The sequence below is a fragment of the Henckelia pumila genome, chromosome 2 (genome assembly GCF_033568475.1).
Source record: "Henckelia pumila isolate YLH828 chromosome 2, ASM3356847v2, whole genome shotgun sequence".
NCBI classification, from domain to species: domain Eukaryota; kingdom Viridiplantae; phylum Streptophyta; class Magnoliopsida; order Lamiales; family Gesneriaceae; genus Henckelia; species Henckelia pumila.
Genome location: NC_133121.1, coordinates 161,665,168 through 161,692,582, shown reverse-complemented (window position 1 = coordinate 161,692,582; position 27,415 = coordinate 161,665,168). Strand labels below are relative to the sequence as shown.

Here is a 27,415-nt window from a genome sequence, read left to right as displayed (position 1 = left end):
CCATCTTCAAATCAATCCTAACAATACACAATCTCGATATAATTCTACATCTACAAACAAAGTGAACCAAAAGGGTCGAGTTACAAGCTAATAAATTCTTACAATGACCGATGATGCTTCCAAACTTCGAAAGATCAAGGTCTTTTGCTTTCACCCCATGATAAACTTGTTGCGCATCCACCTCAAACATGATATTTTGGAGATCTAAACTACGAATCCATGAAAATGCTTCCAAGAGTCCGAGTGCTTCTCCTTCCTTTGCACAACAAATCTCTTTCATCAATGTTGATCTGACCATTAAGAATATTCCTTCTTCATCGCGCACCACCATCCCAAGACCAGCAGAGTTGATATCCTCAAAAAATGCAGCATCGACATTGCATTTTAGTCCACCAGGAGGTGGGGGATCCCAGATGCAGGTATATATGGTTCATGGCTTCCGGGTCTTGTGGTATTTCGATCCTACTTGAAGCAGATAACCAATCAAACAACAAAGTCATTGCTTCAAACACCACTCTATGAGGAGTCTATGCAATTATCCCATAACTTAGAATTCCTATGCAATTATCCCATAAATACTTTATATTACCTATATTTAGTGTCGCATATAATATCTATGTGGTTTTTATAAGTTATATGATCTGTTAAAATTGTGAATATAAAATTTTTGAAATAAATTTTTATTTTTATTTATAATTTTAAAAAACAGTCGCTTAAAAAAAAGTTTGTGTTCCATGCAAAAATTTGGTTTGATGATAACCTTTTACGATTGTCCGCATGTGTTAGTCGATTAAATTGTAAGAAACGTGATAAAAAGTTATTATTCGTTGAATGAACTCAATGCCCCTTATGCAATCTGCATGAGAACATAAAACAAACCACTTGAGTCACGTTTTAGTCAGAATGGACAATTGCACTTAATATTTATTGAATTGATCTACATATTTAACAATTGATTTCAAAATACACTTTGTTATCACTCTTGTATCTTATATATAGAATAATTTTAGCGATCTTTCACACAAGTAACAATCTACGACTTGATGTTGCCAAAAGAATATCTCAAGGGTAATTGCAAATTTACAATACTTTGCATCTCCTATTTCTGAATGGTGATATAATATGGAGAAAAATGTAGCATTTAAACCATCGAATGCTGAACAGTATCACGAATATAATAAGAACTATGGAATACTATCTAGACAGCCATTCAGCATCAGAAAAAGATCAAAGTTAAACCAACAACAAAAAAACAGGTCAACAGGAATAGCAAACGACAATCAACTCAGTTATGCAACTACCATCAACTGTAAACAAAAGAATCGACATGTAGTGCAGTTCAAGAAAACTGTATTGCAATCAGTCGAATCTTTCAACTGCTAAAGACTAAACTAATATAATCTAGAATTGCAACTCTGCCTCAGTAGCAGGGCCAAAAAAATGCCAGCTTGAACCATGGAAGGCTCGAAAAGAATCATCAGAAAATTTTTTAACCATAACCTCTTCAGTGAAGTTCTTGACAGCTAGGATGTGTTTTCTTGAGTTTGAAACAACAAGATTATTACAAAGCGATGCGTGCTGCTGGTAGGAACCAAAACTATTCCCAAAGAGTACAAGACGAAACAATCGATCAACTACCCAATTTACTGCTAGGAGATTCTCATAAAGATCTGCCTCACAGTGTGGCATGAAGAAAAGAGTAGGTTTTAGGACTTGTCGACGGCCCTGTTCATTAACCGACAGAACAGAACAACCAAGAGAATTCAAAACCTTCGATTCTGTCAAAGAAATAATTGGATCAAAAACTTCTATTTCTCCAATCCAATCAAATTTTGTCTTCATCAAAAGTGCGAGACTAAGTTGAAATCGAGGGGGTTCAAATGATTCGATGCTACCAATACCATAAATGACCATCAGCATTTTTTCTTCTGAGCCTAGAATATTAAGAAACCTATTCAACATCTCGGGATTCTGCATCTGCTCCAAGAAAGAACTGAAGAAGTTAGAAACAGCAAGCTTTTGAATATAAATCTGCATTTTCTGCATCAATTTGGATTCCCTCTCAGGATCTATTTCCATATCTGTTGGAGTCCATGATTGCACTTCTTTTTGTTGAATCAGGACCCCAGGATTGCGAAAACTTCTATTCTTCTTTCCACGACGTGGCAGAACAATGGTCCACTCTTCGGCCATACTAGATTTTTCTGAGAGGCCTTTCGCAGTAGCAGCCATTCATTCAGGCACTAAATTCTCCCACACTCAGAACAGCTGACATTTAATTTGTGAGCAATTGTTGTCCTTGTAGCTAAAGACATCAACTCCAATGTTAATTGCCGTCAAAAACATATATCCATAGTTTATTAAACCACTAGCCAGTAAAATCAGAAATATATGTCCATACTTAAAATGTCAACATTATGAATTTAATATCTCAAAAAAAAAAAAACATTATGAATATAAGGTGAAATGTAATGTGACTTAAGCTTAAAAGCATTTGTTTATCGTTCAATAATTTGTAGAGTACATAATACATATTAGATGATACGAGATAACTTCCTACATACATGCAGATTCTAAAATACAATATTCAATACGCCTTAGTGTACCTCGTTAGGATATCCATTGTTTCTAGCACCTAGGCTTCATGTTACTCAAATGCAATTCCGAGACGTGCATTTAACAACTACGCATATAATATAGGTAAAATCGAGAAGAGATTATTCAGCCCAATTAAAACAACTTGCAATCCCTATTTGCTGCCCTTCTCCTGAGAATTGCTTTCAGTTAAACCCCAAAAGGAACATTAACCAAAATCAGTACCAATCCTACAAGCTATCAAAAAAATTACGTTCTTGCAGAAAATTCACCACTTAACAACCAGAATTATAGATAAGAGTGCAAAAGCCTCCTTTTCAGTTGAATTCAAATTCAATGACTTACACCACCCAACCTAAAACTATATTCCACGCCGAATAAGCCAATTCGAACACTATGTTTTCAACTTCCAATTTCCAGGGAATTTGTAACCATTAGTCCAATAATATAAAATAAAAAAAAAAGGAAAAAAAGATTAAAGCTCTCAAGAACAGGTAACATACACTCTGACCATCATTTAAGCGGTGTTTATTTGTATATCAAATGAGTACTGTCTAACATCAATATTCTTCTTTTTATATTTTTAGTTGAGTAATTAAGGAGCTCAAAGCAGCATAACAATATTAACTCCAGTGTCAAGAGGCTAAGGTGGTAACGAGCATAAGGTGGTAACGAGCAGAGGAAGTATGCAAGTGTATAGCATTTCAAGTTTCTTCATAGTAATTGTTATTGGATAGTTTGATAAAAGTAAACCAGATCTTGCAGTGCAACATAAAGATAAAGGCAATTTTAATACAATAAATAAACAATACCATAGCCTCTATGTGGTTCCACTTTACGAGTAATGAATGCTTTTCTCCCCAAACTCAAGGTCAATTGAACACCTAAAATTGAACGTCTAAAATTGTAATTTCAATTGCACACCTAAAATTGCCAAACTCACGGCCAAATAGAAGCAACAATATTAATTTAAAAACCCAAACATGGAGAAGAGAAGATCAAAGTGCATATTTTAACAATAAATCCATATGCAAACATGTTATTTTAACTACAAACACAATTATTGAATTTTTCAGCATTCCCAAGACATAACTATACTGACTCGGAAGATATTTTTGTAGGCAAAATATTTATTTCTCCTAGTGAACAGCAAAACGTCGGTGGTTCTGAATAAATAAGTTTTGCATGACAAAATTAACAATTTGGCACGTAGGCAATAAATCTGGACTACTTGCTATATATCTTAATGGGACGTGACATCCTCAAGATTTTGTGTATCAATTGTACTTAGGATTGGCATTTGCCTCTGTTCCCTTCTCCCAATATTCTTTGCCAATCTACGATCTTCTAAACAAGAATATTTCCTTTTATGAGAATTCATTATCTTGTTAACTTCTTAGACGTTTTCTTTTCTACTTCGGGGCATTATAACCAATTTGAATGACTAAACAAGATAAAATAGCCTAACTTTAATATTTTTCAGTTTAGTCTTGTTTAAGACTATAGAATAAAACACTATATAATACAGAACTAATTTTAATAGTTGAGTACTAATTAAACTTAAACAGAAAACTACAAGGTAAAACAGTGTCACCTAAATATTTTTAGGTTTAATTTTGTTCAAAATTACAAAATAAAACACTATGACACAAAACTATGCGCAACAGTTGAATACTCATCAAAGTTGGACAAAAAACTGACAGAGGAAACATGTATATACAAAACAGCTAGTAGTAATAAAATTGTAACAAAGAACCAAATCTATATGATGGCCGAGTCGAAGAAATTAAAATTTTTTATTTATCACCCTTCGGTAAGTGTAGGACATATGATTTGATACAATAACACCCAAGTAGTCCTACGAAGAAAGCAGTATAAATAATCAGCAAAGTAAAAATCAATTTTTAGTTGTACTAATCCTTTCAAAATCTGAGCAGGCATATTTAAAAGAGTCTGGTATGTGGAAATTTTAAAAGCAAAAGTGAGATGGTAACATTTACATTTATGCACACTTGGAGATCAATCAAAATTTAAAAACGAATGTCAGAATGCACCTTTCACAATCACGTCCAAACATTTTTCTTTTTCTTGATACAAAGCTCCTTTCACAATTGAGTGAACTTGGAAGTTTGCTGTCAATCAAAAACAAGATAAAAATGAAAATATTCAGGCCATCGTCAAACGATATTATACAGTAACAGGGTGGCCCGTTACTGTTATTATTGTAAGAAAGCCAGACGTATTATGAGTCTATGACCAACTAAATACCAACATTATTCGATGGAGGCTGCAAATATATAACATTAATTTACTTCAATGTAAAATGTTCCACTAATGGAATCTATTAGCGATAGGTGCTGGAGTTTTGAGATCCAAAGTTAAACAAGCACATGGAGCCACAACAAATAAGTATGGTTATGGAATCTAAGGAAAATTCCATCTCCTGCAGGCTGCCTATATTAAAGACTACAGTTGGAAAGTCAATGATACATATTTGGAAAACTGTACTTACGAATCTAAAAAATCAGATCATATTTGGTTATTCAACAACCCCCAACTTCCAAAATTTAAACTTCGGTAGATCTTATATGACATTTGAAATATCCTTGTTGTATCAAGAGTATATTATCCATATGATCTACATGCCGAATTAAAATAAGATATGGTATGTATGTAACAATTGCTCATCCTATAAGGATCACAAAGCACTAAAACCAACTTAAAACATAAATGGCTAAGGCTTCTGCCCAAAAAACAGTGTAATCAATTTTATGCAGACACAAAGGTTTTTAGAAACTATTACTTCTTGAACCTATACCCAAAAACAGCCTAATCAATTTCAACAAGATGAAAAGATTTCAACCAGTTTAAGGGAGTGAACAAGAAATCTTGAGCAATTTTCTTTTGCTAAATGCTCTCGTGAGGTCTAATATAGTAATTCACATCGTAAGAATGTCAAAAGACCAAATGAAGAAACCAAACATTGACAAAAAGTAGAGAAGAAAACAAATGAAGACTGAAAGTAAGAAGAGGCCACATAAAACACACTGGACAGAGAATAGGAAATCAGGTCATATTTGATTATTTAACAATCCCTTTAATTCCAAAATTTAAATTTGAATAGATCTTACATTAATATTGGAACATCCTTGCTATACAAGAGTATATTATTGTCATGAACCGTGAAGAAGATGTGGGCCAAGAATGGACTGTGGACCACGATTTACAGGAGGGAACAGACAAGCCCAAAGTTTATCAACGCTTCACTCATGGAAAATTCAAGTCTAAAGATTGAAGAGCAAGAAGATTTTATTTCCTTAGTTGATAAGAATAATTATTTCCTTGTTTTTTATTTCAGCGTATCTCTTAAATTTGGTAGGATTTTTCTGTTTATTTTTGGATTGCATCTTCGTTATATGCATGGACTTGGTGGGAAGAATTATTCATTCAGAAAATATATCAATATAAACGTTTGTTTCACAAGATCGGGTGGTTCTCTTGTTTTCCTCGAGCCACAAATATTCAACTAATCATAGGTCGTCAAGGTCGTAAATCAAATCGGCAAGAATCTTATTCCGAACTAAGAGATTTCTCGGTCCAACGTCCCATAACTCGATCCCAAACTCAGGCACGCAACATATTGGTATCAGAGACAGCTGTTATGGGGGACATGAGCAAGCTGGAGCAGAAATTCGAAGCATTCATGAACATGTACCAGGAGGATAAATGTGCTACGGAACAGAGGCAGCGCGAGATGGCCGCACAATTACAGAAACGTTCATTGAGTACGACAAATATGCGCTCTGAAAATACAATTGGGCAGAACAGGGAGAATAGCTACAAGGACTCACGACATCAACGACGTGAGGAATCGAAGCGCACCGAAGATGGAGAAAACCGCGGGTATATTCCAAAATACTCAAAACTGGAATTCCCTAAATACAATGGTCAAGGAGACCCGTTGGGATGGATTAATAGGTGTGAACATTTTTTTTCGACATCAACGCACATTGGAAGAAGAAAAGGTGGAGTTAGCATCATTCCACCTAGAATAAGAAGCGCAAGTTTGGTTCCTAAAATTGGAGAGAGATAGGCCGAACTTACCATGGGACGAATTCAAAACACAATGTAATCTCAGATTTGGCCCGACAATCCGCAGTAATAAATTGGGTGAATTATCCAAGTTACGTCAAACGGGAACCGTAGGAGAATATCAGCACAGGTTCGAACAGTTGGCTGCTCATGCTTGTGCACTCACCAGCGAACAAGTGGAAATATTTATCAGTGGGCTCAGGGAGCAGATTGCAATAGAGGTGGAAATCCAGCATCCAAAGGATTTAATGAGTGCCATGAGCCTTGCTCGATTATTTGAGCGCAAAGAAGGCACCAAAGAACCGCGCAAACCAGGGGTTAATCCTAGTCCGCCATCATTTGTTAAGAAATTAAATTGAGGGGAGATGGAAGAACGACGATCACGTGGGCTCTGTTTTAATTGTGATGAGATGTATGCCCCCCGTTATCGATGCAAAAAATTATTTTGGTTGGAAGTGACCGATGAAGAACAAGGTGAATCAGAAGAATCCCAGGATTTGGGACTGACCATACATGTTATTCCCAAGCACAAACCATGAAAATTTGGGGGGCTATTAATGGTGTTCTAGTTTTTGTGCTTATCGATTCTGGTAGCACACATTGCTTCTTGGACACCAACTTGGCTCATAAATTGCAGCTGCCCATAGAGAAACCAGCGGGCCTTTGGGTGACAGTGGCCAGTGGAAAGAAATTGCCGTGCATCGGAGTTTGCCGTCATATAAATATCCAACTGGAGCGACATCTCGACAACCACGGGCCATCTTGGATACACGCATACGCAATGGCAACCAAGAGTTTTTAGTTCATTGACAAGGACTGGCACCATCTGAGGCTTCTTGGGAAGCTGTTTCTGTTTTGCTAGCACAATTTCCATCATTCAAGTTCGAGGACAAACTTGCATCTCAAGGGGACGGCAATGTCATGAACCGTGAAGAAGACATGGGCCAAGAATGGACTGTGGACCGCGATTTACAGGAGGGAACAGACAAGCCCAAAGTTTATCAGCACTTCACTCATGGAAAATTAAGTCTAAAGATTGAAGAGCAAGAAGATTTTATTTCCTTAGTTAAAAAGAATAATTATTTCCTTGTTTTTGATTTCAACGTATCTCTTAAATTTGGTAGGATTTTTCTGTCAGTTTATTTTTGGATTGCATCTTCGTTATATGTATGGACTTGGTGGGAAGAATTATTCATTCAGAAAATATATCAATATAAACGTTTGTTTCACAAGATCGGGTGGTTCTCTTGTTTTCCTTGAGCCCCAAATATTCAACTAATCATAGGTCGTCAAGGTTGTAAATCAAATCGGCAGGAATCTTATTCCGAACTAAGAGATTTCTCGGTCCGTCGTCCCATAACTCGATCCCAAACTCAAGCACGTAACAATTATCCATATGATATACATGCCAAATAAAAATATGATACAATATGTAGGTAATAACATCTCATCATTTAAAGATTCTGAAGCCCTAAAACCAACTTAAATGGCTAAAGTTTTTACCAAAAAAACAGAGTAATCATTTTCAGCAAGAAGCAAATATTTTAACCCAGTTTAAGGGAGTTAAAAAAAAGCCTGAGGAAAACTCTAATTTTCTTTTTCTAATTGCTCTGATGAAGTCTGATTCAAAAAAAAAATACACGTCACGATAATATCAAAAGAACAAAAAAAATCAAGGAATAAAAACCAAAACCAGAGATGAAAACTAACGAAAATAGAGTAGAAACTGTTACTTATTGAACTCTCAACCAAAAACAGATTATGTCATAAGCATTATTCAGGTTTTATTCAGTGAGGTCATTAGCTTGAGCTAAGGTTTTTGAAAAAAGGGCTTAAGCCTTTTGTTCAGTGTTTCATTCAGATTATTGTAATACCTTTAGTTTTAATCTATGTTGTCTGGTATAACTCCATAGTCCTGTCTGTATTCTTTTTCTCTCTGCTCTATATCTAACATATCAAATTGTCACCAAGAAAAAATAGAGAACCCCTCCTAAGGACACACAAAAACCCAGACTACCTCGTTTTCCTGGAATTATATTTTATGCAGTAGCTATTATTAACTTAAAAAAAGGTAAAAGCCAGGTTTATTCTACATGATGCGTGTTTTATCTTGCAGCGGTGATGCAATAAGCCCACAACGCATGTAATTCTTTTTATCTGCAACCGGACAAAAAATTAGGATTAAAACTATTTTTATTAACAGTAGAAACTTTTTACGTAAATTTTAACGTCCAGGTCCAGGTCAAATATACGTACACAGTAGTAATATACAGGTAAACAACCCATGTAATTTCATTCAATATCAAATCAATAATTTGACATGAAAGTAGAGTGGTCTCTCGTTTGCTTTCAGTTTATATCAAGAACAAGCTAAAAATTCTGGTTCCATTACCGATGTCCTTAAAGTAATAAGATGGGATAGGAGTAGCCCTTTGATTATGATTTTTAATAAACTTTGTGAATTTTTTTATATACATAAAGTTAATTTATCGCACCAAAAAATGAAACAATTTTGGGGATCGAGAAGACTCGAGAGTTTAGAGCCAGTGGAAAATATAGTTCAATAATGATCAAAACAACAAAAAAACGAAAGAGAAAGTAAAAGCAGTAAATATACATGGAAGTATGCTAACACGTCAAACCAAAGTGATCACATAAAAAAAATAATTATTCAAAATTCTCATCAATCTCTTCCAATAAAAAAAAAAAGACATTAGACTTCGAGCAAACAAAACAGACTGAATATTGCTGAAAAATAGCCTCATTGATTTCATAAAAACACTTTAAAAAATGACCAATGAGTCTTCAGACTCCAATTTTCCTAATATAATTGCTCTAATGAAATCCAATACATTAGGAAAAAATTCACACATCTCAAAGTAAAAAGAATGTTACTTGAAATAAACAAAAAAGAGGTATTGTAAGTAAAGATCCAAAGAAGCCATATAAATCACACCAAGAAGTGGCGATGAAGAAGGATTGAAATATTTCGAGATTATCTCAACTGACTTTTGGACGAAAGCGAAAAGAGAGAACACCACAAAATGTGGGGAAAAAAAAGCAGAAACAAAACAAGAGCAGCACACCAACCCAGTCGAAGAAGGATCAAAGTCGAGAAAATCCTAAGCAATCTAAAAAAAAGTGCAAGAAATAAGAAACGAAGAACAAAGAGGAAATAATAACGTAAATAAAACTAAACAAAGAACGTGAAAGAGCAGTGGAAAAAAAAAGCAAAAACAAAAACAAGAGAAGCGAACCAGTCGGAGGAGGACCGAAATCGAAGAAATCCTGAGCCATTGAAGGTGGAAGAAATTAGAATCGAAGAACAAAAGAGGAACTGATAACCTAATGCCCTAAACCACTCCGGCTTTGATCCATATTTTGTTTGCTGCGGTGGATAAAGAAGCGAATGCACGCATGTAATTTTGTTGACCTGCAACCGGGAGGAAACTGACCCATTTTTCTTTCTTTACGCTTTAATATATGTAGACTAGGTAAATATACAAAAACATGTACAGCCTAGGCATAACATAAATATAATTTGGTTTTGTTGTATTCACTTTCCACTGTTTTGATTATTAAAAAAACACAGACAGTATTGGACTTGTACGTATAATAAGTACCTTAGTCTTGTTTTGGATGTTTTACGCTTTTGTATCTTAAATCTATTTCGGAATCGAGGCACATCACAAGTGAGTGCAGCAAAACACATAGAAAAATTTAGGCAACACGTATAAAGGAAAAATGAAACATAGCAAGTGAATGTACCCACTCAAAGTTTTCCAATCCGTTTCAGAAGCAACACCTCGCAAAACGATCAACAACCCAATAAATTGCGAACAGCTGAAACCAAATATGCATAGACAACAAAACAAAGGAAAAATCAAGCACAATATTGGTTAATCAAAAGAGAGGTATTCTAATCCAACATTCGCACTGCAACAACATATATAATGGAACCGAAGCATTTGAAGCAATTAAAACACTACAGTAAGAGTGAGTAAAACCTACAAACATACAGCCTCTATCAAAAAAGCTTACAACCGATCGCAAGAACAGCAAAGAAATCACCAAATCCACAGATAAAAATTTCCAGATCTATACTAAGCCAACGACACCCACAATTTACTACAGCATAAATCTAGATGCAAACATAAAATACACAACCTATATCAAAACAGTTTTATAGCCTCTATAAAAAATCATATGAATCAGCAAATCCACATGCGAGACAATAATAACTATGTATTAGCAGCATGGTATGTTACCAAATCAATTTAAATATATAGCTAAAATAAATATAAATATTCTGTCTACCTAAAATCTTCATTTTAAACTGGGTTTCAAAATATATGCCATGGAAAAGATTCACACTGTTACTGGAAAAGAAACCTTCTAGTATCTATATTTTTTAAAAAGAAAATGCTTCTTCTTTGTTCTCTTCCTTAATTAATTAAGAATGAAATAAAAAATTTAGAAAAGGGAAAAACAAGTAAAATAAAAAGGTTGTGACTGCAATAGAAGGAAATCAGAAACATAAAGAACCATGAACTTTCGTAATAATAATAAAATTGGCAGGAGGGTATATTGGACAATTCAGACAAAATATTAGTTTAATAAACCAAATAAAAATCACACCAAACAGTACATAATTTATCACGTTATATTAATTATCCCACATATTTCATTTTATAATCATCCTTATATTATATATTTTAGTTATCGTATCCTATGAACCAAACGGTACCAATAGTATAAGAAGCAATTTTGGGGATGAAAAAAAATATGCAGGAACAACATTAAATGTCTAGAGAGTGGAAAACTGACTTATTCCAAATAGAAACTGTTTGGACCAAACAAATAATTCCTGACGGATTCAAATTTCTAATTTTTAACATAACTGCATAAGTCCGCTCAAAATGTCCGGGGGAACTTTTAATTCCATGGTTCATTATAACGGAAGGACTCCATTTTAACGACATAACTAGATAAGTCCACTCAAAATGTCCGGGGGAATTTTTAATTCCACGGCTCATTGTAATGGAAGGACTCCATTTTAATGAATCAACAACGTCTACCAAGTGTAATTACAATGCACAATGTATAAATTTCGAGCCATAGTAAGCAAAAGAGGTGTAGAATACTAAGAGAGTGTTTGCAATCACTAAAAAAAAGTGATTGTTAGCTTTTGACTTAAAAAAATCATTTTTGTGTGTGTTAGCTTATGTTTAACTTAATTGAAATCCAAAAGCTAATCATGTGGTAATTATGATTCTCCAGCTAAAATCAGTCTAATCACTTGTTTATCAAACACAACGAAACTGTAATTTTTAGATTTTCAAGTTTGTTTCCAAGCACTACCAACTTTTGATTTTTCTTAACTTTTTTATAATCTATAAATTAATCAATTCCACAAAAGCACAATCTATTGCAAACACTCCCTAAGTATATCAAGATTAATGTTCCAGTCACTTTGTTAGAACATAGTTGCATCAGTTCAGTCACAACTGATTCTCACGAAAAGAGACAAGAATACATGGACAAACATCACAATTTAGTGATTATTTCCAGTATTAACGTTCAGTATAAGGGGGCATGGCAAGATTTATGAATCTACAGATAATAAAATCAGTAAAACAAAGAGACAGAGAATGAGAGAACTCACAATAAAGCACGAAACAAACCACCATACGTCAGTAGCAACTCAAACCAGTCAGTCCCAAGTAGAAAGACGCAAAATGAGGGTCGGTGTGTAGACAGACGCTTTGCTTGATTCACGAAAGGAGAAAGGCGATAAACAGTCCCAACTATCCGATTCGATATATGTAAATAATAATAATAATAATAATAATAATAATTGACGGAAATTATGATGAGGGTTTAGGCCTAAGAGATCCAAAGGAATAAAATGAAGAATAATTAAATTAAATTAAAAATAATAAGATTCGAATCACTTAAAACGACGTCGTAACAGCCTCTAAGAGTCTTGGTTTTGGGTTTTTTTGTTTTTTTTATTATATATATATATATATATATATATCTTGTTCGCTCGTTCGCTCACTCACAGAGAGTTGGATGGATAAATGAAATAGAATTGAAGAATGGCGAAGAAGACGAAGAAAGAGCTGCTGACGTCGGCCCCATGGAGAGTGGAAAGCGATGAAGAGAAATTCAAAGACGCGAGGCTCAAAGTCACCAGCCAACCAGGCTCCACTCCTACGATGCACGTCCCCGCACCCAACAAAAACTCTTCCATCCACCACGATTCCCCCACGGAAATCGACCCCGAGCTACGATACAGCTTCCACCGCAACTTCCAGGTACCAACCAACTAACATACATAACTCCCATTCAATTCTTTCCTTTGCTAAATAAATATTAAAATTTTCTTTTCTTTGTTTTCCAGTTCCTTCAACGAGTTTTTAGTATCGATACCCTCGTCAAACCTCTTCCTCCGCCCATGGCCTATAATGTTTCCCGCAATTTGACCTTCTTCACCAGGATTTTCACTCAATTTTTCGGTAACTCACTTTCTTTATTTTATTATTATTATTATCTCATTTTTCTTTCTTTCTAAAGATATAATTCCAACTTTGCAGATCCCCAAGGTATCGCAGATGCACAGAAATCACTGGGACTAGGCCAGGAACAGAAAGCTCGCAATGTCCGTTGAAATGTATTTGCTGTTCATTTTTATTTATTTCAGACTTGCTTTGTTTTGCTGATTTTCCATTAGTCTCTTTAAATATTACTTCAAACACCGCTTGCTATCTTCAAGAATTGTTATTTACAAACTTTTCATACTAGAAGAAATCTCACTAAGCAACAAACTTTTATCTGACACAATTTTCTATGCGGGGAAACTTTATAAGTTTCAGGGATATTAATTATTACTATACAATCACCAGCAGCTATTGATGCCATAATCTTGTTACTATGACATCCAACTCTATTCGGGCGAACCTCCGCGCCAGTAACCCCATTCACTCATTCCACACTTGGTAAGGAACTTTTGATACTCATCTTCTACCTTTGCATAATCACGAGAGTGCTCGTGGATATACGATCGATCCTCGTCTTCCAAGACTTGCTGTCAAAAAATATAAAAGAAGCACAGCATTTCAACAAAATACCCACAAAATTTGTACTTCAAAGAAAGAATCAGATATAAAACACAACTCTTACAGCAAAGTCTGGTTCACATTCGGTATCCATTGCATCTGGATCCCTCAACTCACTGAGAGCCGTTCTCCATCTCGTGCTTTTAGACATGCGGTGACCAACTCCCGAAATTTGTGGTTCTTGATTTCCCAGATCTCTTGCATTTCTACTTCTAATAGCCACCATTATGCATCTGATGCAAAAGACTACCAGAGGGACCAGAACTAGAAAAGAACCTGTGGTTTTAGCCTGATGATAACATGAACAAGTTTGTTGTGGTAGAAACTAACTTCTAGCGTTCTTGTGCGCACACAAACGCTGATGACATAGTACTCGCAAAACAATTTAGTGAAACTTGAACCCAAAATGAGTACAATCAAGAAGCTTACACGAAGTAAATGATGGTGCGATGACTTAATAATGATCTGATTCCATTCTCTGCGACGAAATCCCAAGTCTTGACTGGTTTTAGACAGCTTATTTCTAAGCCATTCCCTGCCTCCGCAGTGATGCTGATAAGAAAGGAGACAAAAGTACCAAACAATAACAAAGATTTCTCAAGCCAAGGCGACAATAGCTAATCACATAAGTCACTTGATTAAGCTGCATGTGGCATCTACTTGTTAGGCCCAACCGATGAGATGTGAGTTGACAATAGTCTTCCACTCCACACTCAATTCATAACGTTTAAGTGGGTCATGGGTAGCAGGGCAGAAACTAAATGTCCAGGAAGTATACATATTGGCCAGATATTGAACAACATCAAAGGAGTGTCTCAAACAAAATTCATGAAATATAAAGGGGTTTCTAACACTAGTTCGATTTCAAGGAAATTTTGAACTTTCCGCACTCTATTCATAACAAACCAAGTCACCGGGAAGCTAAACTTGAGATTCAGAAGTTGCAAGATATAGCATAGTAAGAATCACATCTAGCTGAACTTAATGATTCAGAAGTTGCAAGATATAGCATAGTAAGAATCACATCTAGCTGAACTTAGGTAGAGTTTAGGAGAGCTTCGAGGTAGAAATTTACATTGACATATAAGTTGATAATTACAAATGAGAGTCTTTGTCTTATTTATATACTTGGTACTACAATAACTATACTATGATAACTATTCTTTGTCTATTTCTTTTACAATTATATGAAACTATACTAACTTGTTTAACTTCGAATCCTCATATGCTCAACCCATTTACTCTACACACTCATATCAGAGTGGTTCAAACGAAATTCATGAAATATAAAGGGGTTTTCTAACACTAGTTTGATTTCAAGAAAATTTTGAACTTTCCGCACTCTATTCATAACAAACCAAGTCACCGGGAAGCTAAACTTGAGATTCAGAAGTTGCAAGATATAGCATAATAAGAATCACATATAGCTGAACTTAATCACAACCCCAAAGTATCAATTACTCTACAGATTCCACACAAACCCAACCTCTTAAACTTTTATTCTCCAACTTCCTGCTACATTATTATCTCCATCCCCAATAACATAGGCATTCAAGAAATCTCACCACTTGAGCATATGTGATGACAGGAGAAGTCCCTTCAAAAACAAGATTACCATCCACAATATCCTTGTCAGCAAGAATGGGCATCCCATACAATTCTGAAAGGGAAGGCAGATTTTCATCTCTGCAAAATGTAAATAAATCACACCACAAGCAACAATTTTGGTAAAAAAACAAGTAACAAATCAAGGTAAATGGATTTACTGTTTGACAACATGAACCAAGCTTTTCTTATCTTCACTCTTCCAAGATATCCGCTGAAGATGAAGCTTACATCTCTGTAACGACAAAAACCCACAAAAGTTTTCAGCTCCTTTTCACAATCCAATCTTCCTACAATTTCTTAGACAACTAGTACACGCATTTCTCCGGCAAACGCTCATTTAGTGCCCACTCCAATCCAATGCTTAGAAAACAATGTCATCAACTAGGAATAAGATGAAGTTAGGACAGGGAAGATAACCTGCGAAGATATTGTAGAGTTTCTGTCAAAAAATGCAGAGGATTTGAAGATGTTGGGGGGATGAGCAAGCTTCAGTTCCATTGACCATTGTTTGATTTTCCAATCGATCAGAATCACAAAATCGTTCTACGGCCTTTCTTCGTGAGAAGAGTGAAAGTGACCCAGTTGGGTCTTCTTCGTGATGGGCTTTGATTACCTTACATTACAAATGGCCCATCAAACGGCCCACTTTCATATTTTTAAATTTTTTTTTTTAAAAAAAAAGAATTGCCCAATTTTGGGTTTTTTTTTATTTTTAATTTGAAAAAAAAATCGATTTCAAAAATAAAGTATAATAAAACATAATAACAAAAATATCGTAAAACACTGTCAGAGAGAGCGGACGCTCGAATGGTGGTGTGTAGTGTGTCCCGGCTAGGGGTGTTATCGAGTCGAGTCGAGCTCGAGTAGCACACTACTCGAGCTCGAGCGCGACTCATATTTTACTACTCGAGCTCGAGCTCGATCGAGTAGTAAAATATGTGCTCGAGCTCGAGCTCGTTTGTAGTTCAAATACTCGAGCACGAGCTTAAAAATTATATATATATAAATTAAAAATATATGAATAAATAAATAAATAAATATTATATATATTATAGATTATAAAATAAATAAATATATAAATATTATAAATAAATAAATATATAAATATAATATTATATATATTATATTTATATATATATTTTTTATTTTTTTATATATGGTTTATCGAGTAGCTCGCGAGCTACTCGAGCACATAGTGTCAAAGCTCGACTCGAGCTCGATTGTATGCTCGAGCTCGAACTCGAACTCGGTCAAATCAAGCTCGAGTCGAGCTTGGACCGAACTGCTCACGAGCTGCTCACGAGTAGCTCGGCTCGTTTACACCCCTAGTCCGGCCAAGGTGTGTAGTGTGTAGGGGCAAGGAAGGGTTTTAATATTTTTAATGAAAAAAAGTGGGGGTCGTGTCCCCCACTCATATTTTATTTTTTAAACATTTTTTTAATTATATAATTTATAAAAAATATATTATATTATATATCATTTTTGTTATCAAAATTTTATATTTTTTTTTCTACAAACTTTAATTTTTTATTTTTGAATATTTACTCCAAAAAAATATTTTAGAAAGGTAAAAATACCGTAAAACGCTTTCAAGAAGAGAAAATATTATAGTTATTGATTGCATATCTAGGTAATAAAAACAGGTAAAAATTTGAGTAAAAATTATGAAAGAAAAAAAATTGATATTTTTTTGATTTTGCATAGATATCTGAGCATGTAATAATAGTAAATACAAATTTTATAATTTTGATAAAAAAATATTATATATATATACATACATATATACATGCTTTATTTTTTGGGCCCAGTGTAGGCAAAAGCCCACACTGGGCCAAGGCTGGCTCCGCCAGTGCTTGTGCGGGTGTCTTAGAGCCAAATAATAACTAGAAAACGTAAATCAGTTTTACAAATCAATAATAGTGATTTTTACAAAAAACATTAAATACTATTTTTCTCAATAAGTTGAGAAACCAAATTGCATCTTAAACACTTAGAAACATAAATAAATCAGACGCAACTCCCGTATGTCAAATTTGAAAAAAAAATATCGTCAAAAAAGACTATGCACTAAGTGTTGTCTCCGATGTCTTCAACATTCACGGCAATACGGGTAGACCTGGCCAAGGGACGATTTTGACCCGGACCCGACCCGGAATCGGTCCGTGGTCAACGGGCCGGTTAACCGGGTCAACGGGCTGGACCCAAAACGGGGACCGGACCCGCAAATGTCCGGTCCGGTCCCGGTTTTTCCTTTGGAAAATCGGCAACCCGCCGGGTTGTACCCGCCGGTTAAACGGGTCTGACTTGCCGGGTTGGACACGTGGCGCGCATCCAACGGCCACTAGCAAGTGGCTGTTGGAGCTCTCAATCGTGGCCGTTGAGATCCGGCCGACCCGGCGGGTCGGTCGAATTTTTTTTTTCTTAAAAAAAAAAACTACTTTTATCTATAAATACCCCCAACCCCCATTTATTTTGTTTACACAATTCTCTCTTCATTTTCTTCATTCTCAATTCCTTTTAATTTCTTGAATTATCAAAAATATCAAGTTTTGATTATTGGTTTATTGTCAATTGTTGATTTATTTTCTTATTTATACAATTACAAATGTCCGGAGCGAGATCAAGTCGTAAGGGTGAAAAAGGAAAAGAAAAGGAAAAGAGCATCATACCACCCGAGGTCGAGTATCCTCAATTCAGTGTCGATGGCTTTGATCTTGAATATTCCGATGATGAAATTCAAGAAATTCGGCAAGAGGCGCAACAAAGACAAGAAGTTGAACAACCACCACCACCACGTCATAATGCAAGTCAAGAAAGTATGAACGATCCGACGGCCTATCAAAGACAAACTCGACAGTGCCTCGCCCGACATCCAATATCTTCACCAAACATTTCGACAAGGTGACACTTCCCTCCGGTGATTTGCAAGCCAAATGCAAATATTGTTCAAAATGTTACAAATTTAAACAAGGAGGTGGTTATGGAACTTTGACGCGGCATATCGAGAAAAATCATCCGGTGGAAATTGGGATGGATCGTGCTCAAACTCAAATTCCGGCATTCTCTTCTCAATCGGGTAATGAATCTCAACTATTTAAATATAACAAAGCTAAATTTAGAGAAGAAACGGCTAAATTTTGTGCGGTTGAAAAACTTTCTTTTAGTTTTAGCGATAAATTATTTTTTGAAAATTGGCTTTCTACAAGTGCAAATCCTTCTATTAGACGTATTCCAAGAAATAGTCTCAAACGCATAATGAAAAAGTTAGTTGTCTATCAAAATAAAGAATTAATTAAGAAATTTTATAGTTTGAATAATAAAGTTTCTTTGTGTTCCGATATTTGGAGTGATCATTGGCAAAGTTGTTCACATATGGGTATTACATGTCATTGGATTGATAATAATTGGAACATTCAAAAAAGGTTGCTTGCATATAGATGTTTTAACGAATCATAGACAACACAAAATATTTCTCAACTTATATTTGTTATTTTAGAAGAATTTGGTCTAACTACCAAAGTTTTTTCAATGTCTTTTGATAATACTAGTGCAATTACTTCTAGTATTAGTGAGCTTATTGAAATATGTAAACCATCACTAGGTGGCAAATTTTTTCATATTAGATGCACATGTCATATTTTAAATTTGTATGTTCAAGATGGGCTAAAAATCTTAGGCATACATATTCAACCAATTAGGAACGCTATTCATTATTTATGAACGCATCTTCAAGTTATAAAGCAATGGGAAAAATTTTGTAGAGTAAATGGTATGAAGCCTAAGCGGTTTGCACGAGATGTTCCAACTCGTTGGAATTCAATATATAAATTGTTATTATCATCTTTTGAATATAAAGATTTATTATGTACATTTTTTCGTCAATTTGTTCAAGCTCGTGATATTTATTTATTTTCAAATCAATGGAACATATGCACTAGTATTTGTGAAATTTTAAAAGTTTTTAATGATGCTAGTGACCAATTATATGGTGTTTATTATCCTACTTTACATTTAGTTTTAATACATTGTTGCAACATTGCTTGTATTTTTCATGAACATGTTAAATCTAATGATAGTGCTTTATCTCAATGCATTCTCGTCATGAAAGCAAAATGAAAAAAATATTTTTTGCTCATTCCTGAAATTTTTTTATGTTCTTTTTTTTTAGATCCTAGACTTAAATTAGATGGCTTAAGCGACATGTTAACATTATATTATGAATCTTTGGAGCCTATTGCAAAAACGATTCCTTCTATCTCATTTATTTTGTTTAATATTAAAAGTCATTTACTTGATATTTATAATGAATACAACATCAAATATGGTGGACAAATTATTACACATAAAACACAATCCACTGCAACTAGTAATGTTACTTCTAAACTTACTAAAGCACAATTTTTATTAAGGGAACGGACAAAACGTCCACGAGGATCCTCAAGTTCCAGTCAGTAACTTGAGAATTATTTTACCACTACTTTTGATTTTAGTGATACAGATGAGGAAAACTTCGACATTTTGAGATGGTGGTCGCAAAAAACACAAATATATCCAATTTTGGCTATAATGGCAAAAGAAATTCTAGCTTGTCCGGTTTCAACAGTTGCAGTGGAGAAAACATTTAGTATTGGAGGAAATACATTGGACGAGAGACGTTCTAGCTTAAGGCCGGAAAATTTGGAATACCAATGTTTGCTCAATGATTGGTCAACCGCTACTCGAACACAACATATTCAAAGTGTTGAAGAAGACCAAGATGATACCGAAGATACATCCGGAACTACGACAGGAGAAAATGCGAGTGAAGCAGAATAAAATGTAATTGATATTGAAATTCTAATATATATTTATTTAATAAATGTAATATATATTTATTATAGATATGAACTATTTGAGTAAGTTTATTTAAATAATAGTCTTACAAAAAATATTAAAAAAAATTTGAAGAGCAAAAATAAGCTTAGCGCCTTGGAGACGCGCCCGTGCCTCTCATTTGGGCGGCCACGTGGCTGCTGCGCAGCATTGGCGCGCCCGCTCCTTGAGCGACGCGGCCGCTTCGCATAAAATAATGCGTAGCAGCCGCGCGGCCGCGCAGGTATAGGCGCGGACGCGCCACGCCTGCGCATTTAAAATGGCGCAAATTTTTTTTTAAAATTATAAGGGTTGACCCGGACCCGGAACCGACGGTTAACCGGACCCAGACCAGAACCACCGGTTCCCCAACCCGGACTGGAACCGGCCAAGGGCAGGCCGGTTAAGGGTTGGTAAAATACCAACCCGGACCCGGCGGTTCCGATCCGGAACCGGCCCGTGGCCAGGTCTAAATACGGGGACAGTAGCAACGGTCGGCTACAAAAACTTTCTTCAGAAACCTTCGAATTCCTAAACATGATTCTTCTTTGGATGCTGTGTGAATTCTCGTCTGAAAAAATTGTTTTTTTGTGTGCGGTAATATAGAAATATTTGAACCTAGCATATCATCTCATATCATATTATATCTATAACGTCCCAAAATTATCCTAATCGAGATTATAGGAGATTAATCTTGATAATCAGATATTATGAAATCCGAGGTTTGAATCGATATTTGATCAGGGACTGAATTGCAATTTTTGAAGAATTCAGGGATCAAATGAAAAAATGGGATTTAATATATTATCTTGCACTTTATTGTTGACTAAGTCTTCATTCCTCTCCTCCTTCTTCTCCTCTAGGCCGACACATCCATTGAAGAGCAAAACGTTTCCTCCAAGATTTCTGATTTCAGTTCTTGCACGATCCGTCATATTGAAATTAAATCCGAAGGTATATTCGCGATCACGACTACGAGAGTTTCGTTCTATTGTAAGTTTATCTTCGATCGATTATACGTCAATTTTTTGATGCCATTAGAATTTGATGATTTTTGGATATATCGTTCTTGACCTAGCATGTATTGTTTTTTCGAAGTCGGATCGGAAAATGAACGATGTTCGGATTTGTAATGAATTTTGGAAGCTAATTCGAAAATGAGGTTATAGATTTTGTTGGGTTTTGAATTGTTTTGTTGGATTATTGAAGTTAGGAGTTGAATTGTATTGATTTGTTGAGTTGTTGATTTTCGGTTAGTCGATATACATCCGTTATGCCTTCGGTTTGAGATTTTTGGATTTTGGGAATTTGATTGAGTTTTGGAATTGATTTGTATTGGATCTATTGATATTGAGCTCTTTTTATCTTTGTACAGATTGGACTGAAGACGATTGAGCTCAGAATTCGTGGAATTCGAATCGTAGAAGATTTGATCGAGAATTAGCAACAAGTTTACTTAATCGTTGAATTACGATTGAATGAGTTTTGATTAGAACTCTCGTTCATGTAGCTTGTCCAGATTGGAAGCGACATCGAATCGAATAAAGGTAAAAGTCAACATCGAATCGAAAGGGATGAATACTCGAGTTTTGATTGATTCTCGAGTCTCTAAGTCACATACATGCATGATTATTTGTTTTGATTGATTTCATGGTTTTATTTGAATCACTGAATGTATTTCGAATTTTATATGCATTCATCTTGAGCCAAATTACTTGATTATATATCGAATTAGACGATTTGGGGATTATAGTTGAGGAGCATTGATAGTCGAGTTTAACTCCAATGACCCGACCAACTCCCTATAATTGCTCCAAAGTCTAGAGGAGCAAGATATACCACATTCACCTCGATCGGGAGAGTCGGTGAGTTGCGATGATATATCTTGGCTCGGGATCCCAATCGACGAAACGAAATTCTTTTTGATTATCCGAGTTAGATAATCTTTAACCCCGATGACATGCATTACATTTATTGCATTTGAATTGAGTTATTTTTATTCATGTTGTTGATATACTACGTGAAATTACATGTCTGGTTGTTGATATATTATGTTTTGTTATATTAATTGATATTTCTTGTAATGAGTGCATTTTTTATGAATTATTTCGTTATATTTTTATGTTTATTTTGTGTGCATTCATATTTTTTATGTGTTTTTATGTTTTTTTATTGCATATGTGTGCATTTCACTTTCCGGATTAATTTTTTAGGAAAATTGATTTTTGAAGAATGAATTACGGAGCAGCTTTGGTCAAAAATTCATTTTTAATTTTAGATTGATCCAAATCCAATATTTACTGTTCAAAATGAATTTCAAGATGTTTTGAAGCTGTTGTCCAAATTTCAGCTCGATCCGACGACTAGAACTCGAGATATGATTTTTTCAAGAAAACTGCGCGCAACACATACACGGACCCAGGAACGGACCTGGCATGGGGTCCGTTCATATCGCGAAATTTTCAGAATTGGGACCTAAAACAGATCGCTCGAGTGCCCCTTGAGCCTATTCGAGCGAGAATTACGGACAAGAAAAAAATAATACAGAAGATCTCTCGCTCGAGCGCATCTTGAGCCCGCTCGAGCGAGACGGGGTGCAGACCTTTTATTTTTGGAAAAATTATTGAAGGATGCAATATTTTGAAGATTTGTGGCGTATAAATAGGCTTTTTATCATCAGATGAAGGGTTCTAGATCGTGCACAACACAGAGGGAGACGGCTACAGGCTTGGGAGAGAAGATTTCTCTTTTTTTTTTCTTCTGTTCTTTTTTCTTAATTTTTGTTTAATTATTGTCTTCAATTATTGAGTAGTTTTTATTCAACCAAGACGGCGTGATTGGGCCGGACAAATATATGTAGAAAACTTGGATGTTTATTTGGAATTTTTCAACTTGATTTTATTTTATTGACTGTCAGATTTATATTTGTCTTGTGAATAGCCTGATCAAATGTTTGTTTGAATGTTAATTGATTCTAAGTCGACAGATGAGGTATTGATTTTGATCACTTTGATAACCAACACATGCTAAAATCGACTAGAAATGGAATTCGATTTCAGTGTGCGGTTTAGGTGTAAACTGAAATTTTCACAGATATTTAATGCATTAAAATTTGATTAGAATTACGAAAGATTAATCCGTCAATATTTGAATAGGTTTGATTGTTCTATAAATAGACCTTTGAACAAGATAGGATAATTTCCGTAATTTAAGATTAAATCTGAGTCATGAATCGACTACATGTTACATGATTTGTTCGGTACTTGCGAGTATCTTGGTTGTCTCGTTTTAATTAAATTTTCTTTTCAACTATTTTAATTCTTATTTCTTCAGCGATTTTTATTTTAAATTCTTATTTTATTCAAATCAAAGTGCTTTTTATGATTTTGTCTAAATTAAGTAAAATAATTAATTCTTGAGAATTGACAACAGTCCCTGTGGGATCGATACTTGGACTCTCTGTCCACTTTACTATTACTTGACCTAGTGCACTTGCTAATAAATACCGAATTAAGCAGTTACCTATTTTGTTTCTTTTAATGGGAATTTTATTCTCACCAAAGTAATCCGGCTGTTGTCTTTTTTTGTATGTGTGCTTGACAACAGGTGGGATAGGTTCAAGTCAGAGGCATCATGACTAGATCGAGTTGGGAATGATAGAAGTGAGGTCTTGGTTTTAGAGTCGAATTGTGTTTTCGAACTTTTGTATCTTGTAATGTATTTTGAATAGTAGAACCTAGAACCGATGCATGTTCTAACTTTCCGAGTATATGATCAACCTTAGAACTTCATGTATTGTATGATGTTAGATTGATGGTTATAATGCATGTTGTATATTGAGATTTGAGTATTTGAATTGGTTTTGGAATATGCATGATCTGCTGCCTATGTTTTATTTTTCAGAAAATTAGCATGGCACGGACCCGTGCCTACGTCCGTGTAGGGGTTCGTGTACATTCGCATTTTTTGAGTATGCTAAATTTGTTCATGCACGGACTCCGGACATGCATTCGTGCATGGGTTCGTGTGAACTTTGTCCAAGGCAGTAACTTGTTGATTTTGAAAATTTGGGCACGGACCCGAGCACGGAGGGTGCACGAGGTCCGTGCATAAAACAGAGAGTTGATTTTTTAGTGCATTAGCTTCGCACAGATCCAGGAACGGAGGGTGCATGGGATCCGTGTATTTTGTTTTTTTCGAACCCTTGGATACAGGTTAATGCACGAACCCGGGAACGGAGGGTGCACGGGGTCCGTGCATGTCTTTTTTAAAAAAATTCTTTACCTTTTTGTCCGGATTCTCTGTCGATTATTAAATGATTTATTTTGGTTAGATGATTAGAATCAAGGTCCTCACATTAAGTGGTATCAAAGAGATAAGATCTTGGTTTTAATTAGAAGTGCGCGGGGTAGATCGAGTCCGTTTGATTTAAAATTTATTTCTCGCATGTGATTGAATTATTAAATTGATTAATTGAATTCCATGCGAACATGCTTTCTTATTTCATGATTTATTTGAATTACATGATTTTGTGATTTAAATTACGAAGCATGATTATTTGTTAAATAGTAAAACATGATATATTAGAATTGCAGATTTGAATATTCCTGAGATGGATGAAATTTTTGAAAAAAATATTATGGACACAGAATTATTGAAATTGAGATATTTGTGTCCTAATTCTCTTGAATATGATATATGTTTCCTCGACGAATTTTGAACAGGAAACATCCAGCATCGAACCCCGATTGAATAGAGTAGTGCTGTGACTGATCAAATGGATTCCACTCCGACACCGATGGAAGAATTACTGATGAGGTTTTAGTCGTTTAACCCGCCGACTCTGAAAAGTATTGAGAATGCAGTTGGATGTGAAGGCTAGTTAGAGGAAATTGATCAGTTGTTTGATTCTCTAGGATACTATGATGTCCGTCGAATTCGGTTACTGATGTACCAAATTCAGGGTATTGCGAAAAGTTGGTGGATATCGAAGAAGAAAACATTGAAAAATCAAGGTACGATCATTTCATGGAGTCTGTTCAAATCCGAATTTCTTCAACATATTCCGTTTCATTATTCGACTGGATATAGAGGAAGTAACTTTAGAAGTCACTTACAACCAAGGGGAAAACAATTCAAGAAGTCTGGGAGTAGTTCTTTGAGCTTTAGCGAATCAAAACAGTTTGGCTCAGGACAGAGTATGGGAACATCAGGTATGAATTGTAGTAGTTGTGGAGGTCATCACCTTAGTGAGCTCTGTCGTAGAACCTATGGTAGCTGTAATATCTGTCAACAGCCCGGACATTTCTCTAGAATATGTCCTCAACGAGGTACTGAGCGATCTCAGAGTGTTCACTCTTTCCAACCACCTCATCAGAATCTATTGGGAATTAATCAGAATTTGAATCAACCCCGATGAAACAGGCCTTTGTCTTTGCTCTTACTGATGATTCTCAGACTCAGGCTGCACCCGATGATGACATAGCAGGTAACTGTTCGATTTTGGTTTTCTGCTCTTTTATTGATAGATACTGGTGCAACCTTTATTTCTTATTGAGAATTTACGTTAATGCATATCTTCCTTCTGAACTTCTGAATATCTTATTTGCAAATCTTTGCTTTCGAGAGGAAGATTGAGTTGCTGCGAGGTTAGTCTAAAATTTTGAACTTTGATTTGATTGGAGTAAGATTGAACTGGGAAGTATTGTACTTGAGTATCAGACTTTGATTATTTTATCTGTTTAGCTGCTTTAATCAAGTACAGGGAAACTGTGGTTTGGTTTCAGAAAGTTGTCAGAATCAGATCCGAGATTATAGACGAGTGGAAATCTTTCGTGATTATAGAGTTTGCTGACGTTGATCCAGATGAGATTTTTGGATTGCCTCCGATTCGTCAGATTGAAATCAACACTAAATTGAGATTAGAATATCATCAACTGAGGGTTCGTGAAGAAAATATTCTAAAGATTGCAGTCAGAACGAGGTATGACCGCTTTGAATTTTAGTTCTGCAGTTGGAATTGTCACACGCTCCTGCAGTGTTTATGAATTTTAAGGACTGAATCTTTCAGAAGTTTGTAGTTGGACTCATAATTATTCTTATTGATGATTTTCTTATCTATTCAAAGAGTCGTACTGATCATTCAGAGCTCTTGAGAATCGTTTGCAGATTTTGCGTGCCGAGCAGTTGTTTGCCTTTTATCGAAGTCCGAATTTTGATGAGATAGAGTTATCTTTTGCTATCATACTATCTCTGGCGATGGAATTTTTGTTGACCACCGCAAGACTGAAGTTTTTATGAATTGATTTAGATCGACATCTGTACCTGAAATTTGAAGTTTTTTTAGTTTAGCGAGTTTCTATCGCAGATTCATCGAGGGATTCTTATCGTTTGTGAAGACGATTACTCAGCTAACTTCGAAGAATGTGATTTTTTTTTCTGAATCGAATCTTATGAGACTAGTTCTTATTGACTTGAAGAAGAGATTGATCAGCGCTCCAGTATTCTCTATTCCTTTTTGTACTGATGATCTTACAGTACATTGAAATTCTTCTTATCGAGATTTGGGTTGTGTTCTTATTCAGTGGAAGCGTGATAGCGTATGCATTGAGACAGCTGAAACTGCACGAGACTCAATGTCTGAATCCTGAATTGGAGCTCGCAGTGATCTTATTGTTTTGAAAGATTTGATGTCACTTTATTTTCGAGCAGCTGATGTTTTGAGCCAAAAGATCTGATCTTATTTTATCAACTATCGGTATTTCTCTTTGATCGATGATTAATGAACTTCTGATTCAGAGTTTGAAGCAGATAGGAGATCTATCAGAATTTTTCTTTTCAATCCGAACTGGAGTTGATTGAGAAAATCGAGAAAACACAGAAATTGATTCAAGTTTTTAGAATTCGATGAAGAAAAGTCAGAACTGGACACAGTCTGAGTTTTAGGTCAGTGTTGATGCTTTATTTGTGAATAATCTTATTGTTGGGCCAGATGTTTATGATTGAGACAGCGTATCTTGTGAGTGGCACATTGCATTCGATTCAAAATTCTTTCAGATGGCCGAAAGATATTCAACGATTTGAAGAATCAGTTCTTGTAAAAGCAGATGAAGAATGATATTCGAGGTATGTATCCTGATATTTTTGAA

The 27,415-nt window shown here is 35.2% G+C and overlaps 3 protein-coding genes across 8 annotated transcripts; 1 reads left to right on the top strand and 2 right to left on the bottom strand.

Moving 5' to 3' along the window:
• Nucleotides 1-1,203: 1,203 nt before the first annotated feature.
• LOC140879767 (protein SENSITIVITY TO RED LIGHT REDUCED 1-like) lies at nt 1,204-12,731 on the bottom strand. 6 transcript variants are annotated; one of them, XM_073283661.1, is made up of 6 exons: nt 12,353-12,713; nt 10,456-10,530; nt 9,945-10,120; nt 4,650-4,727; nt 3,408-3,479; nt 1,204-2,305 (listed from the first exon to the last, which is right to left on the bottom strand). In XM_073283661.1, the coding sequence occupies exon 6, from the start codon at nt 2,230-2,232 to the stop codon at nt 1,402-1,404; it is 831 nt and encodes a 276-aa protein (XP_073139762.1). In that variant the 5' UTR covers nt 2,233-2,305; nt 3,408-3,479; nt 4,650-4,727; nt 9,945-10,120; nt 10,456-10,530; nt 12,353-12,713; the 3' UTR covers nt 1,204-1,401. The 6 variants fall into 6 exon arrangements, with proteins under 6 accessions (XP_073139762.1, XP_073139761.1, XP_073139760.1 ...); XM_073283660.1 differs by having other exon boundaries at nt 10,460-10,530; XM_073283663.1 differs by having other exon boundaries at nt 2,229-2,305; nt 10,460-10,530; nt 12,353-12,731.
• A 12-nt stretch (nt 12,732-12,743) lies between these two features.
• On the top strand, nt 12,744-13,500 carry LOC140879769 (uncharacterized). The gene is made up of 3 exons (XM_073283665.1): nt 12,744-13,007; nt 13,094-13,208; nt 13,287-13,500. The coding sequence occupies exons 1-3, from the start codon at nt 12,789-12,791 to the stop codon at nt 13,358-13,360; spliced, it is 408 nt and encodes a 135-aa protein (XP_073139766.1). The 5' UTR covers nt 12,744-12,788; the 3' UTR covers nt 13,361-13,500.
• A 124-nt stretch (nt 13,501-13,624) lies between these two features.
• LOC140879768 (uncharacterized) lies at nt 13,625-16,178 on the bottom strand. The gene is made up of 6 exons (XM_073283664.1): nt 15,834-16,178; nt 15,575-15,648; nt 15,374-15,494; nt 14,238-14,360; nt 13,873-14,097; nt 13,625-13,777 (listed from the first exon to the last, which is right to left on the bottom strand). The coding sequence occupies exons 1-6, from the start codon at nt 15,912-15,914 to the stop codon at nt 13,637-13,639; spliced, it is 765 nt and encodes a 254-aa protein (XP_073139765.1). The 5' UTR covers nt 15,915-16,178; the 3' UTR covers nt 13,625-13,636.
• Nucleotides 16,179-27,415: the final 11,237 nt, after the last annotated feature.